This window comes from Octopus sinensis, linkage group LG3, assembly GCF_006345805.1.
Source record: "Octopus sinensis linkage group LG3, ASM634580v1, whole genome shotgun sequence".
Lineage (NCBI taxonomy): Eukaryota > Metazoa > Mollusca > Cephalopoda > Octopoda > Octopodidae > Octopus > Octopus sinensis.
The window spans coordinates 161,595,345-161,612,657 of NC_042999.1; the positions used below are offsets into that span (position 1 = coordinate 161,595,345).

General features: G+C 37.2%; 1 protein-coding gene across 2 annotated transcripts in view; it reads right to left on the reverse strand.

Moving 5' to 3' along the window:
* Positions 1-1,914: 1,914 nt before the first annotated feature.
* Positions 1,915-17,313, reverse strand: part of LOC115209948 — a 125,327-nt gene continuing 109,928 nt past the window's right edge. For both annotated transcript variants that reach the window (XM_036501571.1, XM_029778587.2), the window contains exons 11-14: positions 8,607-8,698; positions 5,220-5,294; positions 3,415-3,485; positions 1,915-2,643 (exon numbers count right to left, since the gene is read on the reverse strand). In XM_036501571.1, the coding sequence (XP_036357464.1) occupies positions 2,540-2,643; positions 3,415-3,485; positions 5,220-5,294; positions 8,607-8,698 (342 nt within the window). In that variant the 3' untranslated portion in view covers positions 1,915-2,539. The remainder of the gene's footprint in view (positions 2,644-3,414; positions 3,486-5,219; positions 5,295-8,606; positions 8,699-17,313) is intronic.

Here is a 17,313-nt window from a genome sequence, read left to right on the forward strand (position 1 = left end):
CATCCAGCGGATCATGCTAGCTTCATTTCTTTCAAGTCTATGCATGTCCTCTGCAGTCACAGCCCATGTTTCACTATATTTATTAAGTAAATAAATAGGTAAAATTTCAAATTTTTTGTAATCCAGTTTATGACTCACAGTGGAATTTTTATAAGTGTGTGTGTGTGTGTGTGTGTGTGTGTGTGTGTGTGTGTTTTGACCAGTTGGTTGGTTAGCAGAAACAACTGTCTTCTCTCTTTTTAACAACTTCATACTTGAGTAGAAAATTATTTTTATTTGTACATCTCTATTCTCTCTCGTCTGTATACAGAGTGCACCATGTATTTGAGAACACACCTTTGATTGGCTACAAACAAAAGACAACTTTATGTTACAGAACATTTGCAAAATTTTAGCTTTTCTCTTTCTCTTTTAGACATATTGACAGCATCAACATAGCAAACTCGAATCTGAGACAGGAAATAAAAAAAAAAGCCGGCGAGCTGGCAGAAACGCTGGCACACCGGGCGAAATGTGTAGCTGTATTTCGTCTGCCGTTACGTTCTGAGTTCAAATTCCGCCGAGGTTGACTTTGCCTTTCATCCTCTCGGGGTCGATTAAATAAGTACCAGTTATGCACTGGGGTCGATATAATTGACTTAATCCGTTTGTCTGTCCTTGTTTGTCCTCTCTGTGTTTAGCCCCTTGTGGATAGTAAAGAGATAGGAAATAAAAAAAAAGTACATTGTTCTTGTGGCTCTAGACAAGGCATAGCGTGCAGATACATAGTCAACTCCAATCAATGAAGGTATTCAATGTGTGTGTGTATGTGTGTGTATATGAGTGGGTATATATACATATGCTTTTATTATATTATGTGTTTTATATGTATGTGATGCAAAAACTTTTCTTTCTTACATTAGAAGCCAACAAAACACCTGTAATTATACGTGGAATAAGCTGCCGGACGATATAGTGAAGATGCCGACGACCGCTTGGTTCAAAGTCTCTCTTGACCAGAAATGGCCTGAACTCTTTGCATGAACACCCTCCCTGTACATAACTCCATGTCCCCCTACATGGCCTTGCTTTTTGCTTTTTGAGCCAAATTAACTTAACTTAACTAACTTAACTAACTAACTAACTTAACTTAATTTTTCTGGTATTTTATATCAAGGAACAACTCAAGTCATGGGTTAACTTTATCTTCCATTGTTTTAGTGATACAGCCTGCCTAATGATGAGCCTTGTCTCATGCTATTCGCTTTTCGAAAAAAAAAAATGAAAGAAAGGTTGACCCTGCATGAACTATCCCTTTCTGTGGAACTTAGTTGTAGTGACAATGGCAGGAAGTGAACTGCTGACTCTTTGCATGGTTGTTAGATATTCTGTTGATTTAGCCATTGATAACATCATGGAGAACAAAAAATAGGCGCAGTGTGGTAAGTAGCTTGCTAAACAACCACATGGTTCCGGGTTCACTCCCACTGCGTGGCATCTTGGGCAAGTGTCTTCTGCTATAGCCCCGGGCCGACCAATGCCTTGTGAGTGGATTTGGTAGACGGAAACTGAAAGAAGCCTGTTATATATATGTATATATATATATATATGTATGTGTGTGTGTTTGTCCCCCTAGCATTGCTTGACAACCGATGCTGGTGTGTTTACGTCCCCGTCACTTAGCGGTTCGGCAAAACAGACCGATAGAATAAGTACTGGGCTTACAAAGAATAAGTCCCAGGGTCGATTTGCTCGACTAAAGGTGATGCTCCAGCATGGCTGCAGTCAAATGACTGAAACAAGTAAAAGAGTAAAGAGTATATTTATAACAGAAACAGCAGAATTTCAAATTTTATTTCTTCTGGAAAATTCTGTTTTCAGTTTATTTCCTTATTTATTTATTCTTCATCTTAACAAAAGGATATCATTTTTTAAAAATTACATTTTATTTTATATCACATTTTTACCAAACTTCAAAATTTTTATTCATCTCTTATGATGATTCCCAATAAATACATATATTTGCATGTGTGTATGAGTGTAAAATGTTGCCAAAACTTCTTCACAAAGGTTCTGCTTCAGAGCCTGGAAACATTTATCTGAAACAAAGTTAAAGTAAAACCCCACAAAGGAGTATTTCTGAGTTCTGGGACAATACAGCTGTTACACACAGGCAAAATTCACGCAAATGAAGACCATATTAACATTACGACACAAGTTCACATACATTTCTTATTCCCTCTGCCTCTTCTACTGTTACTGCAAAATCTTCTGAATTATTTAGCTGAATGCACCCCCTTCTTCCAGGTTCACTCAATACACCTACCACTTCTCCCTATGTCACATCGCTTCCAAATCTTACATTAAACATTTTAACATAATCCTTGTCCACAATAGCTGCTACCACAACAGAATTCCCTCCCATATTTTCCCTACAAATGTTCAACAGCAGGCGTTGAAATCAAACCTGATCCTCAGGGACTCCATCATGTGTGAAAAAGAAGGAAGAGAGATGGCAAAGGTCAAGAGGCACAACCCCTCTTAATCCAACGTCCCATTTTTATTTCTTCTTTTTCTTCTTTGTTTTTTTCTGCTTGCTACCAGATTGTTTACTCTTCTTAGTTTCAGATCTTCCTTGCTTCTTCTGATACTGGTTTGCCTGTCCTGAAATTATCATAAAACAAATGAAAACATTAGAACGTGCAAAAGGTTAATGAACACAACCCATTTCTTATGATAAACTAGCAGTATCGCCCGGCGTTGCTCGGGTTTGTAAAGGAAATAACTATATAAACATTTTTAGAGATGTAAAGTATAATAGCCATCTCAATATGGCTAACCACAAAGGGGGGGGGTGTTACTGTAGCTTTTTACGTTCTGAGATTTAATAATACATTTTTAGAGAGTTACTTCCCTTATATATGCCAAAAATGCATTAAAAATGGGAAAAATTGATGGTAAATTTTTTTTTAAATCGTAGACTCATTGTAGACGCGCGCTAATACCCAGAAGGGCTCGATATGAATCATGACTATAAGATACCCGGTTTTGGTTAAACTGCACCGCAAAATGTGGGAGTAGTTAGGAATCTAAATCGTAGGAGACAGACAGCACACAACCTCACTTTTATATATAAAGATATTATATGAAAAAGAAAAAAATCCTTTAAGAATTAGAAACTAGATATAACTTTGAACCCAATAATAATAATAATAATAATAATAATAATTGTGCAGCTGTTTTTGATTTAGTAGTCATTTTGTGGTTATGATCTTTCATGTGTTATTTATATATTTATTTATTTAGTCCAGCAAGCCAGGTCAATATAATTTTGACGAACTAAGATCACAGGTTCATATCTTGAGACTATACAGTGGGGCAACATCTAAGCAAATGTGTATGTGTCAATAAATATGTAAATAAAAGGTTACTCACTCAGTTTTTTAACAACCTTTTGCAGGGCATTGAATTCTTTAGGAAGCCAGCTTTTTGGGTGACTTAACAAACTTCAGATGAAATGAAAATATAAATAAAAGAGAAAAAATTATGAAGATCTCTTATGTTGGTACAAGATCATAATTTTTCATTGATTTGAAACACTGGCACAAATTAATCAAACAGATCTAAAAAAAATGTTATCACTTAATCAGAGGAGGAAGGAAAGTGCTCTTGACAATTTTCACAGCCTCTGAGACTAGTCAAAAAAAAAGAAAAGAATATATTCTCTAACTAGAGACCTTCCTGAGTGTTTATAACAGAAGAAATTTCCCTAAAGGTACCCCACAATCAGTTGGTGATAGTAAACAAAGCAATGAATTAGGTCTACCAGCCAAGAAAAATAACAGGGCCTCCAGTGAACTTCTACACAGATTTTGCTTATCCAACTTCCTTCGCAAAGTTTTGGCTGACTCGAGGCTATGGTCATCAAGCAGTGATGGGAGACAAACACAGATACACACACACACACACATACACGATGGATTTCTTTCCGTTTCCATCTTCCAAATCCACTAACAAGGTTTTGGTCGGCCCAAGGTTATAGTAGAATACACTTGCCCAAAGTGCCACATAGTGGGACTGAACCTAAAACCATATGGTTGAGAAGTAAACTTCTTATTTCTTTACTGCCCACAAGGGCCTACACACAGAGGGGACAGACAAAGGGATTAAGTCGATTGCATCGACCCCAGTGCATAACTGGTACTTATTTAATCGACCCCTGAAAGGATGAAAGGCTAAGTCGACCTCGGCGGAATTTGAACTCAGAACATAAAGACAGATGAAATACTACTAAACATTTTGCCTGGCGTGCTTAGCAAACTTCTTACCACACGGCCACACTTGCATCTTATCAATTTTACATTTGATTTTCCATTACATTGTTGTTTAGCCCTAAGTCAAACTTAAACAGATAGACCTATGATCAAGCCATGGCAATTTTGTTTTTCTGTGTATCAGACACTAGATTGTATAATTTGTCTTTCCTTTATTAAGATGGTAAGCTTGTGATTTGATGGTCACCTAAGACACCTTCTGGTTCTGCAGCACAAAATTTCCATTTTAAAGTGTTCATATCTGAATAAAAATCTTCCTCTATGATTCTATGTGAAACCCTTTTTAAATCTATGTTACAAACACCAGATAAAGCATGAACCTGATAGCTATTTCAATAAATCCCTCCAACTTCTTAACTATTTTGAAATCAGCTTAAATACAAAGGAAGTATATTTTTTAAAAGTATGATACAAAAGGGTTAAAGTTTACTGATCTGTAAGATTGAGACTCACTTCTTAGCTTGTAAATGTTGCAAGTAAGTGCAAATCCTTCTCCACTGTAAGTACTAATAATACTGTAAAAACAAATAAAAGTTTCATTGGCCTGTAATTTTGATTTCAACTGGTCCATGAGTAAGCATCCACTTTCAGAATAAGGGTGATTGAGAGGTAGGTTAATGGCCAATTTATATAAATGACTTCCTATAGAAGTTAATATAATCTTAGTGCTACCAGTTAAAAGCTCCGTATACCAGAAGCTAGCATTCTCTCCTGATGACCCCATACACTTGCTAGCTTCCGGTATACGGAGCTTTTAACTGGTAGCACTTGCATGTGCAAGTTGTTTGCAAGACATCTAATGGTCATAAGATTATATATATCAGACTGTACAGAAAGCAAAAATAGTGAGAAGAGGCATCAAAACACACACAAACACACTTCAAGAAAATTAAAGTGAATACCAACTCGGATTCTGGATTTATTCTTGTGTCAACTTCCATTGCATAATGTAAAGGTCGACCAGTAGGAGGATAAAGGCTTCTGTAGAAAGACAGCAGAAAAAGCATCATGAATAATTTACAGAGATACAGTAGGATGTGACAGCATATTAGTAGAAGAGAGCAACAATAGCAATAACATCAACAGTATTGTGATAAAGTGTGGGTGTGTCTACACTGCAATATTGTAATGAAGTGAGAATGTAAGTGCAACACTATCGAAACTGCTGATTAAAAGATTAAAGGATTAAAGTAACTTTTTAACCGGTTGATCTAGTTCTGGATAAATTTTCCCTGGAAAGAGACAGGATGTTCAATACTCTGTTGATCATAGGTATGCCCAGTGTTGATTATCAATGAGTTCAATCAGTGTTGACAACAAATTTGGACAGTACAGGAGTGGATGATGAAAGTTAATCTAGAGCAGTGGTTTTCAACCAGGGTTCCGCGGAACCTTGAGGTTCCGCAAGTACAGTCCAGGGATTCCGCAAGCAGTTACAAAAATGCTAAAATCAACAGTAATTTTTAATTCTCCTGTGCAGATATGTGTGCATAAGACAATTAAATTATTGCACAGGGGTTCCTCGAGCCAGTGGAATGTTTCCTTGGGGTTCCGCTTCAGCAAAAAGTTTGAAAAGCACTGATCTAGAGAAACAACTAAAATTTGCCAGTACTAATAGGCAGTTGAGGGTTTGCCCATTGTACCTCAGTGAGGCCTATGAAACCCAGGACATTTCAGGAATAAGCAGAAAAGCCATCAAGAGCACCATAACAACCACTGAGAAAGCATCTAAATGCCTCTGGTTTAAAAGAGATGATTAGTGGGGGGGTGGGGGTCAGTAGAATGCCACTTGGACACAGGCCTAGGCTTGATCAAACAAGGTCAAGTCAACTGGAAGAGGGTGTAAGTTGTAAGACTTGAAACATGCAGTAAGCCAAAGATACAACACTGCTGATATGTCCTAGTATTACATTTGTAGATGTATGTTGAACAGGTATGGGTGTGGGGGTGCAGGCAAGGCTGTATCATCATCATCATCATCATCATCATCATCATCATCATCATCGGTTAACGTTCGCTTTCAATGCTAGCATGGGTTGGACAGTTCAACTGGGGTCTGGGAAGCCCGAAGGCTGCACCAGGCCAGTCAGATCTGGCGGTGTTTCTACAGCTGGATGCCCTTCCTAACGCCAACCACTCCGTGAGTGTAGTGGGTGCTTTTTATGTGCCACCGACACAGGTGCCAGACGAGGCTGGCAAACGGCTACGCTCGGATGGTGCTTTTTTATGTGCCACCGACACGGAGGCCAGGCGAGGCTGGCATGGCTGGGTATGGTTAAAATATTTGTTTTGCAACCATGCAGTTTTGGGTTCAGTCCTATTACATGGCACATTGAGCAAGTGATTTCTTCTATAGTCTCAGGCCAGAGTCCATCATACTCACACCCACTTGTGTATGCATGTGTGTGTGTGTGTGTGTGTGTGTGTGTGTGTGTGTGCATGCATGCTTATCGCCTCGTTTTGACGTTGTGCACTCAATGTAAACAAACTTCATCATTGTACAATCAGTGGTATTTACTCTTACTCTTTTTACTCTTTTACTTGTTTCAGTCATTTGACTGCGGCCATGCTGGAGCACCGCCTTTAATCGAGCAAATCGACCCCGGGACTTATTCTTTGTAAGCCCAGTACTTATTCTATCGGTCTCTTTTGCCGAACCGCTAAGTGACGGGGACATAAACACACTAGCATTGGTTGTCAAGCGATGTTGGGGGGACAAACACTGACACACACACATATATATATATACATATATACAACGGGCTTCTTTCAGTTTCCGTCAACCAAATCCACTCACAAAGCTTTGGTCGGCCCGAGGCTATAGTAGCAGACACTTGCCCAAGGTGCCACGCAGTGGGACTGAACCCTGAACCATGTAGTTGGTAAGCAAGCTACTTACCACACAGCCACTCCTACGCCTATTTGTTTGCAATTTTCTGTGAAAATATGTCCAGACTAAGAAAATATATTATTTGCTTGGAAATGGGTATGGGTTGGTGACAGAAAGAGCATCCAGCGAGAGAAAATTTACCTCAACAAATTTCATCTGATCAATACGAGGGATAACGAAATTATCTGGACCAAAAATGTTTTTGACTTTTTAGAATTTTCAGCTGGCAGTAAAACTTGCAATTGAAGACAGATAACAAAATTATTCAATAGGCGCAAGAGTGGCTGTGTGGTAAGTAGCTTGCCTACCAACCACATGGTTCCGGGTTCAGTCCCACTGCGTGGCACCTTGGGCAAGTGTCTTCTACTATAGCCTCGGGCCGACCAAAGCCTTGTGAGTGGATTTGGTAGACGGAAACTGAAAGAAGCCCGTCGTATATATGTATATATATATGCGTGTGTGTGTTTGTCCCCCTAGCATTGCTTGACAACTGATGCTGGTGTGTTTATGTCCCCGTTACTTAGCGGTTCAGCAAAAGAGACCGATAGAATAAGTACTGGGCTTGCAAAAGAATAAGTCCCGGGGTCGAGTTGCTCGATTAAAGGCGGTGTTCCAGCATGGCCGCAGTCAAAATGACTGAAACAACTAAAAGAGAAAAGAGAGAGTATAGCAGACATTTATGACTGCCTCATGTAGCTTGTAAATTTAATTAACTTATATTATTAATTAGTTAATGCAGTTGTAGGTAAAACCTTGGGTATATTCCACAGCAATTTTAGATATAAAAATAAACCAAGTTGGCAAGTCAGATATATATGCATATAAAAACGTGTCTGTATGCATGTACTTATGTATGTATGATTGTATATATACATATACTAGCAGTGTCGCCCACCGTTGCTCGGGTTTGTAAGGGAAATAACTATATAAGCATTTTTAGAGATGTAAAGTATAATAGGCATCTCAATATGGCTAACAACAAAGGGGGTGGTGTTACTGTAGCTTTTTACGTTCTGAGATTTAATAATACATTTTTAGAGAGTTACTTCCCTTATATATGCCAAAAATGCATTAAAAATGGGAAAAATTGATGGTAAATTTTTTTTTAGATGGTAAATTTTTTAGATGCGCGCTAATACCCAGAAGGGCTCAATATGAATCACGACTATAAGATACCCGGTTTTGGTTAAACTGCACTGCAAAATGTGGGAGTAGTTAGGAATCTAAATCATAGGAGACAAACAGCACACAACCTCACTTTTATATATAAAGATATGTACGCAGATTGACTGAGAGATCCCACAAAGATAGTAGGGTACTTACCAAAGTAACAGAAAGTAACAAAACTACACAAAAACAGAATATGTACATGTATAAGTGAAAGAAATTTGTGCTAAGTTTACCTTCTTAGCACTGTCCATGACACATTGACACCTTTGTCACGTAATTCATCAGAAATCTTTATGCACTCATGATCATTGTTATCTTGGGGTTCCTGAAAATAATAATAATAATAATAATAATAATAATAATAATAATAATAATAATAATAATAACAATAACAACAACAACAACAATAACAATAATAACAATAATAATAATAATAATAATAATAATAATAATAATAACAATAACAACAACAACAATAACAATAATAACAATAATAATAATAATAATAATAATAATAATAATAAGATAGTGCTGATGGGAACTGCTCATATCCTACGCAAAATACTCTCTATGTAACCTCAAGGTTTAAAACAACCATAATTTTCGGTTTAAAAAAAAAAAAAAAAAACTTTTTTTTTTAGACATTCATTAGTACAACATCCCCACCCCCCAAATATATGGCACACTAGGCATAACAACAACATGAACTTCCAACCCTGTTGTCTCTTGAGGTCTCTGGGTGAGACTTGGAGCCAACTTGTACAAATATAAAGCAAAAGTCAAACAGAATAATAATAATAATCATAACAACAACAATAATAATCATCATCATCATTGTTCGACCGTGGTCGAGACAATGGAATTTACCATGCTACGCCAGACTTCACGGTCCATCATGGCATTACGGAGGTCCTGTTGCTGGATGCCTGTATCCCTGGAGATTACATCAGGGTAGGAGAGTGTGCGCCCTCTGGTATTGCGAGTAGATGGCTTCCAGAGGAGAAGAGTAGAAATTACCTCTAATAATAACAATAATAATAATAACAATAATAATAATACTAATAATAATAATAATAATAATAATAATAATAAAAATAATAATAATGATGCAGTAATTGCTCTGATGCAGTACCAGGCAGTGGCTCTCATGGCTTCTGATCTTAACTGACTGGAAGTGTTATCATGTACATTGTTTTGTCTTGGTATAAAAGATGGGCTACAGCAAATATTCTGCTCAATACCACAGATTTGCTTGTCAGTTGTTTGACCTTAACCAGTTGAGCATGTCCCTTAGGGGCTGACGATATGTGCATCTCTGATCACGAGCAGAAGTAGTGGGGGAGCATCATAGCCATGTGTTGAGAGGGATTCTTGGAGGTTTGAATAATTCACCTCTGGAAACATGGGTGGTTCTTTCAACATCCTTAAACAACCCTTATTCAGGGACCTTTTGAGCGGGATGGGCTACTCAACCTGAAGAAAATTCTAACTGGGCCCCACCTGCAAGGTCATGTGCTGTTTATCTTGATATGAGATCACCATGTTGTGCACATATGGTTGTGATGCATGTGCCTGGTGTACCTTTATGAGACGGGTAGTCATGATGGGTATATTGGGCTTCGTATATTTTACCCCAGTGTCACTTTGATGGCATGCACTGCTCTCTCACTCAATAATAATAATAATAATAATAATAATAATAATAATAATAATAATAATAATAATAATAACAATAGTAATAACAATACTAATCCTTTCTAATCTAGGCACATGGCCTGAAATTTTGGGGGAAGGGACTAGTTGATTACATCGATCCCAGTGTTTCACTGGTACTTAATTTATCGACCCTGAAAGGATGAGAGGTAAAGTCCAAACCAGCAGAATTTGAACTCAGAACATTCTGCCTAGCATGCTAACGATTCTGCCAGCTTGCTGCCTTAATCCTTTCAACAATAGGCACAGGGCTAGCAATTTTAGAGGGAGGGCTTAGTCAATTACATCAACTCCAGTGTTCATCTGGTACTTTTTTTTTATCAACTCCAAAAGATGAAAGACCTTGAATTTTGAACTTAGAACATAAAACCAGAAGAAATGCTGTCAAGCATTTTATCTGGTATAAATCCTTAAAATCCTTAAAAATGTTTTAGGCCACGGCCATGCTGGGGCACCACCGCTAATGATTCTGCCAGCTTGCTACTTTAATACTGATTTCAAATTTTGGCACGAGGCCAGCAATTTCAGGGGTGGATTACATCGACCTCAGTGCTCAACTGGTACTTATTTAAATGACCCTGAAAGGATAGAAGGCAAAGCCTCTGAAGAATTTGAACTCAGAAAACAAAGATGGACAAAATGCTGCTGAGCATTCCACCCAGTGTGCAAACAATTCTGCAAGTTCACCATCTTCTGGTGCTTTAACATTAATGATTTGTTTCTGCTATAGGCTTCAGGCCAGAAATTTTGTGAGGAGAGGGCGAGTTCATTACATCAACCACAGTACTCAACTGGTACTTATTTCATTGATCCTGAAAGAATGAAAGGCAAAGTTGATCTCAGTGGCATTTGAACACAGAATGTAAAGGCAGATGAAATGTCACTAAGCATTTTGTCCAGTACAACAATGATTCTTCCAGCTCATGCACTTTAATAATAATAATAATAATAATAATAATAATAATAATAATAATAATAATAAAAATATTTGGCCAGAAGTATTATTATACTTTCTGGTTATGAGAAGCCTAATTTCTTAAGATTGGTATTTAGGCAGTGTTACATATCCCAGGGCCCCAATAATTAGTTATAAACCTGACAATTGTAATCTGGATAGAGTAACTGCAGATTTTTCAATAGCTCAGCATAGGTATTCTCTTTTTCACAGATCTTCAGTTTTATGTTAATATCTACTGGGCAACTAATTTCAACAACTACACATTTTCACTTCTCTATTCCAAATCATTATAACAGGTCTGTTGTGCTTACATTTTATTGAGGTTTTCACTGGGAAATTCCACTAGTACTCCTTTTTATTATGAGTGGCTATGACTTCTACTATGTTGTGGGTTCTTATTTCTTTGTCCTCGAGGTTATCCTTTTGATGGATTTCATTATATAACATCCTAGCCACAACATTATGTCTCAACAGGAGATAATACCATGATGACATTTTTGGGCAACTGCTTATGATATAGGTGCTGTCTTCAGTGTCAACTCCACAAAATCTGCATCACATTTTACTGCTTTTCCTGCATCTCTGCCCCCTTTGTGCATCAGGTATCTTGTTGATATTTCCCGTTCCTGGATTGCAAACACATATCCTTCTTAGTGGGAGGTAGTAATCCGTTTATTAGTCCATGATAGACTGCTTTGATGATCAATGTTACTATCATCCTAGAGCTTTCTACTAACATATCCATGCATAGTCTTCTGCTCGTATGTGCTCCTCCTTTCATCTGATGATACGTTTCAGTAGAGTCATGCGATTTCTTTGAGCATGTATTTAAGGTTATCAGACAAGGAATGCTGCACAAGGATCTGCCTTCTATGTCTTATGATGTTATCAGCCTCATGTATGCAAACTTGATCAAGGGATACATTTCGACACTTGGTGCTTAAAAGACGTTGCCGAAGGGATATGATACGACATTCAAAGGCATTTTGGATCGATGTTAAGCCTCTGCTACCTTGTTTTCATTTTAGGTAGAGGCAGTCTTCATCACTGTTTATGTAGAAACTATGTGTGCTTGTTAATATTTTCTGGGTTCTCACATCAATGACCCAGATTTCATCAAGTGTCTAATCAAGCAGCCCAAATATTGGTATGAGTACTGGCACTGCAAACATATTGTGGGCCACTGCTTTATTGAATGCAAAGAGTTCTGAGGTCCAAATATTCTTTATTCAGCTGTAATATTCTTTAGCAGAAGCCAAAAGCTGTCAGTGAGAAATTCTGACATCAGAAGAGAATAACCAGGAGAAAAACAATAAACAAAAAATTTAACCAGAACCAGGCAACAGTGTACAGAGACATGAAAGGAGAAGCAGTGAACATCACAGAAGTCCTTCATGAGAAGACAGACTCCTTCTGGGAAGAAAATATGGAGTGAAGAGGAGTTTAACCAAGATTTTCTGTGGCTGGAAGTAATCCAAAGAAGTTATTGCCTCAGCATTACACCAAAGACATACAGCATTGATGGTGATATCCTTGTAACTGTGATCCAGAAACTTCAGGATGGAAAAGCATCTGGAAGAGACTTGGTTGTTGGATATTGGTACAAGAAGCTAACCTTCTACTGACCATATCTTATCAATCTGTACCAGCATAGGAACAGCAGCATACCACACTGGTTAGCTCTGGCAGAGACAAAACTGGTCCCCAAATGCACAACCACCCACATAGCAAAAAAACTACCGGCCAATTACCATAATGTAATGTATAAGATATTATACAGCATGCTTAAACCTCTTCCTTCAAGACCATTCATCATCATCATTTAACATCTGCTTTTCATGCTGGCATGGCTTGGACGGTTTGACTGAAAACAGATAAGCCAGGGGGGCTACACCAGGTTCCAATCTGATTTGACAAGGTTTCTACAGCTAGATGCCCTTCCTAACACCAACCACTCTGAGAGTGTAGGGGGTGCTTTTTACATGCCACTGGAATGGGTGCCATTGACCTGAAACTGGCATCAGTGATGATTATGGTCTCACTTGACTTGACAGGTCAACACAAGCATGGTATATTGCCAAAGGTATCACTGCCTCCATGAGGCCCAATGCTCAAATGGTGCTTTTTGCATGCCATTGGCATCAGCCCAATAACATCATCACAGCAGAATAAGCAGCTTCTTGACTACAGCAATATGCTACATATCTCAGTCTTCTGTCATCCCCTTTCGTAAGGTTCAGCATTTTGGCAACAGCCTTCAATACTTCATCCCATGTTTTCCTGGGAACAAGGGAGTCTGGAGATGTGCCAAACAATTGTTAATCAACGAAACTGTGATGTCAGAGATGCAGGAGAATAGAAGGAACCTTGTTTCAATGTGGCTAGACTACAAGAAAGCCTTTGACTCTGTCCCCCACTCATGGATGCTAGAAGCCCTTCAACTTGCTAAAGTTCCAGTGAGCATAATCAAAGCCATAGCTGACCTGACTTCCTTGTGGGCCACTATCTTGAAATTAAACACAAAGAGTGACTGTATTATCACCGATAGAATACAGTATCACAGAGGCATATTCCAAAGGGACAGCCTCTCTGTGATGTTGTTTATACTTTCTGTAAACTCCTTGTCGTTCATGTTAAGGAAGTTTGAAGGATATTTCACTGGTTTACAAGGAAACAGAAATACCAAAATTATACACTGTCCCTTTGTAGACAACTTGAAACTTTATGCAAAGAATATGCACAAGATGAAGAAGAGCCTTGACCTGGTTACAACATTCTCAAAGGATGTAGGGTTGGGGTTTGGTCAGGATAAATGTTGTTATATGGTTGTGAAAAGAGGGAAAACTGTAAAGCAGACTAGCAACATCTCCATCAGTGACTTGACTGTTTCCTCGACATCTGATGAGGAAGGTTACAGATAACTAGGGATAGATGAAAATATATCTTACATACATGCATGCATGTATGTATGTATGTATGTATGTATGCATGCATGTATGGTTGCATGTATGTATGCATGCATGTATGTATGGTTGCATGTTTGTATGTATGGTTGGATGTATGTATGCATGCATGCATGTATGGTTGCATGTATGTATGTATGGTTGCATGTATGTATGCATGTATGTATGGTTGCATGTATGTATGCATGTATGTATGTATGGTTGCATGTATGTATGGTTGCATGTATGTATGCATGTATGTATGTATGGTTGCATGTATGTATGGTTGCATGTATGTATACATACATGCATGTATGTATGCATGCATGTATGTATGTATGCATGCATGTATGTATGTATGGTTGCATGTATGTATGCATGCATGCATGTATGTATGATTGCATGTATGTATGCATGCATCTTTTTTTAGCTTCTTCATTTTAATGTCCACTTTTACATATTTGCATGGAGAAGTGGACAGAGTTTATCAAGACAGGTTTTCTATGGCTGGATGCTCTTCCTTTCACCAACCATCATTTCTTTCCATGCAAGCTAATACTTCTCCATGGCCAGACATATATATTTTGCAGAAATTGGAAATTAATGATGCAGCTTACATGAAAGTGACATTCGTTTATAACTTTCACACAACATCAAGACAAGGAGACACAAACGTAGGATCTTTTGCTTGGCTGCCACTTTCCAATTTCTTCAATCTTTGTTCCAATTGATTTCATATTTGGTGTTTTATAGTTTTTTACAGTAATCATTGACATGAAATTCAATTTTGCAAATCAATAAATAAAGAATTAACAGTTTTTAAAGTTTGCAAATTTTGGCTACTTTTAGCCAATCGAAAGTCACAGACATATAGGTGCCTGTTTCCATAGGAGCAAGTCAAGCTGTTACCAATCTACTTACTCATGTGGTCATTTTTCGTTTATTAAATCCTTAAAACACATGAGGCATGAGGTGGTTGTACAATGTGCTAAAAATAATAGCTAAAGAGGCCTTAAATCACACACCAAATTTTTTTTTTTTTGTGTGGTGGGTTGCATAACTGTATGAATTCCAGTGTGTAGAATACAAATTTGCAAAACATTTTTTAAAAGTTCCAAAAAAATAAAAGAGTCATGAGAGGTTATATGGCATGCATAAAGCAGAATTCCATCAATATTTCATTTGTTTACAGTTGGCAATACGTGCTGTCATACACAAAATGACAGCTTCCAAATTCTGTTTTCTGACTGGGTAAAAATTTAAACTTTAAACCTCTGTAACTATTTTTTTTTTAATTTCTGGAAAAAGTGTATTAGCCCCTGAAATTCAGTCTGGAAAATTACATCAATACGCCAAATTTTAAAATTTTCACTAAGCTTTAAAATTTCCACAGGTGCAACCCAAACACACACACACAATTTCATTTGCATACATATATATATAAAGGGAAAGTTTATGAAAATAAACAAAGACAAAGACAGGTGGTGTACAAAACAAACAGATGTATTAGTATAGCACTCAGGAATAGAAAAAGTCTTTTATGTTTCAAGCCTATGCTCTTCTACAGAAAGGTACACAGAAAAAACAAGGAGAGAAAAAAAATGTGTGTAGTGGCTAACGATCTATCATGGCATCTCTCTCTCCCCCTCTCTCTCTCTCTCTCTCTCTATATATATATATATATATATATTAGTGGCATGCATTCCAGTTATGTGAGTTGTGCATTGCATGGCCATTTATTTTTTAATATAAATCAAAATTAAATTTAAAACCATAATTTATTTGTAACTACATCAAAAAGTTGTCAAAAATCCATGAAAATAATATGAATATAGCCTTACTTGGATTATTGAAGATAGCTCTATTCTGATCTTATTTCCATCCAATTAAAATTAGTTTGGAAGTTATGCGAAGTTAAAAATGCATGAAGGTTCTTGTCTTTGGTTTCTTCTCTCTATTTGTCAATACCTCTTTCTATGCCCTATCAGTTTTTTGTGATTGGTGTGGCTTAAAGACTGACCTGATGGTTGAATGGACTTGGCCATTCAACCTCAATTAAGAAGCACTAAATCTACAAATAGAAGCAATCCAAGCCCTTTCAAAATTCTTTATCAGTCAGATCAGTTCTGTCAGAAAAAATTATTTATTTTCTCTTTGATATTTTGGTGTTCATTGTTACAGTGCTGGACTTGTTGGAATTTCTCTCTTTTGGTTGAGATCTTTCATTGCTTTGTTGATTTATTAAGATTATCTTCCATTTCATTCAAATTGACTCTCAGGAGTGGCTGTGTGGTAAGTAGCTTGCTAACCAGCCACATGGTTCCGGGTTCAGTCCCACTGCGTGGCATCTTGGGCAAGTGTCTTCTGTTATAGCCCCAGGCTGACCAATGCCTTGTGAGTGGATTTGGTAGACAGAAACAGAAAGAAGCCTGTCGTATATATGTATATATATATAGTGTGTGTGTATATGTTTGTGTGTCTGTGTTTACGTCCCCGTCACTTAGCAGTTCGGCAAAAGAGACCGATAGAATAAGTACTGGGCTTACAAAGAATAAGTCTCGGGGTCGATTTGCTCGACTAAAGCGGTGCTCCAGCATGGCCACAGTCAAATGACTGAAACAAGTAAAGAGAGTTCACACACACACACATGTGCACATAATTCTTTTATAAAATCTTTTGAACGTTTGAAATATTAGTCCAAATGACTGAAATGTGTGTTATAAAAGAACTTTTGAAAAATAGTTTTTCAAAAAAAAGACTTTGAAAGGAAACAATTAATTATAAATGATGGTAGACCAGCACCAGAATTACCTAATTTATGAAGTTACGAGAAATGTATTCAACAATTGCAGACTAATCTATATGTTGAAATAGTTGAAATAGTTAACTGGAAGTGCTACACGAAATAAGTTATTTTGTTGACCATATTTGTTATTTAATTTAGAAAAAGCTTTTTGGAATGATAAAGGTGGGTCATGCTAAAACATAAATGTTCTCAAAGACATACAAAATCTTTGAAAGATCTTAAAACATTTGGGAATGTTCACATAGACTTACAATTAGATGTGTATAAAAACAGGCATACAACAACATAATGAAGAAGTTAGATGAAGCAGATCCATTTTGTGGTGATTGATCAATGCAATTAGATAATGCAGTTAAAAGAAGATTTCCCAAAACATCAAGAACCAGATGGAACTAATTCTCGCATCTTATTATTAGTGCAAAAGAAGATTGTAATTTCATTATCAGCCTTTTTGAAGACATAATAGAAAATCTTGAAGCATAGGACAAGACCAAAATAAATTGGTATTAGATTCTTACATA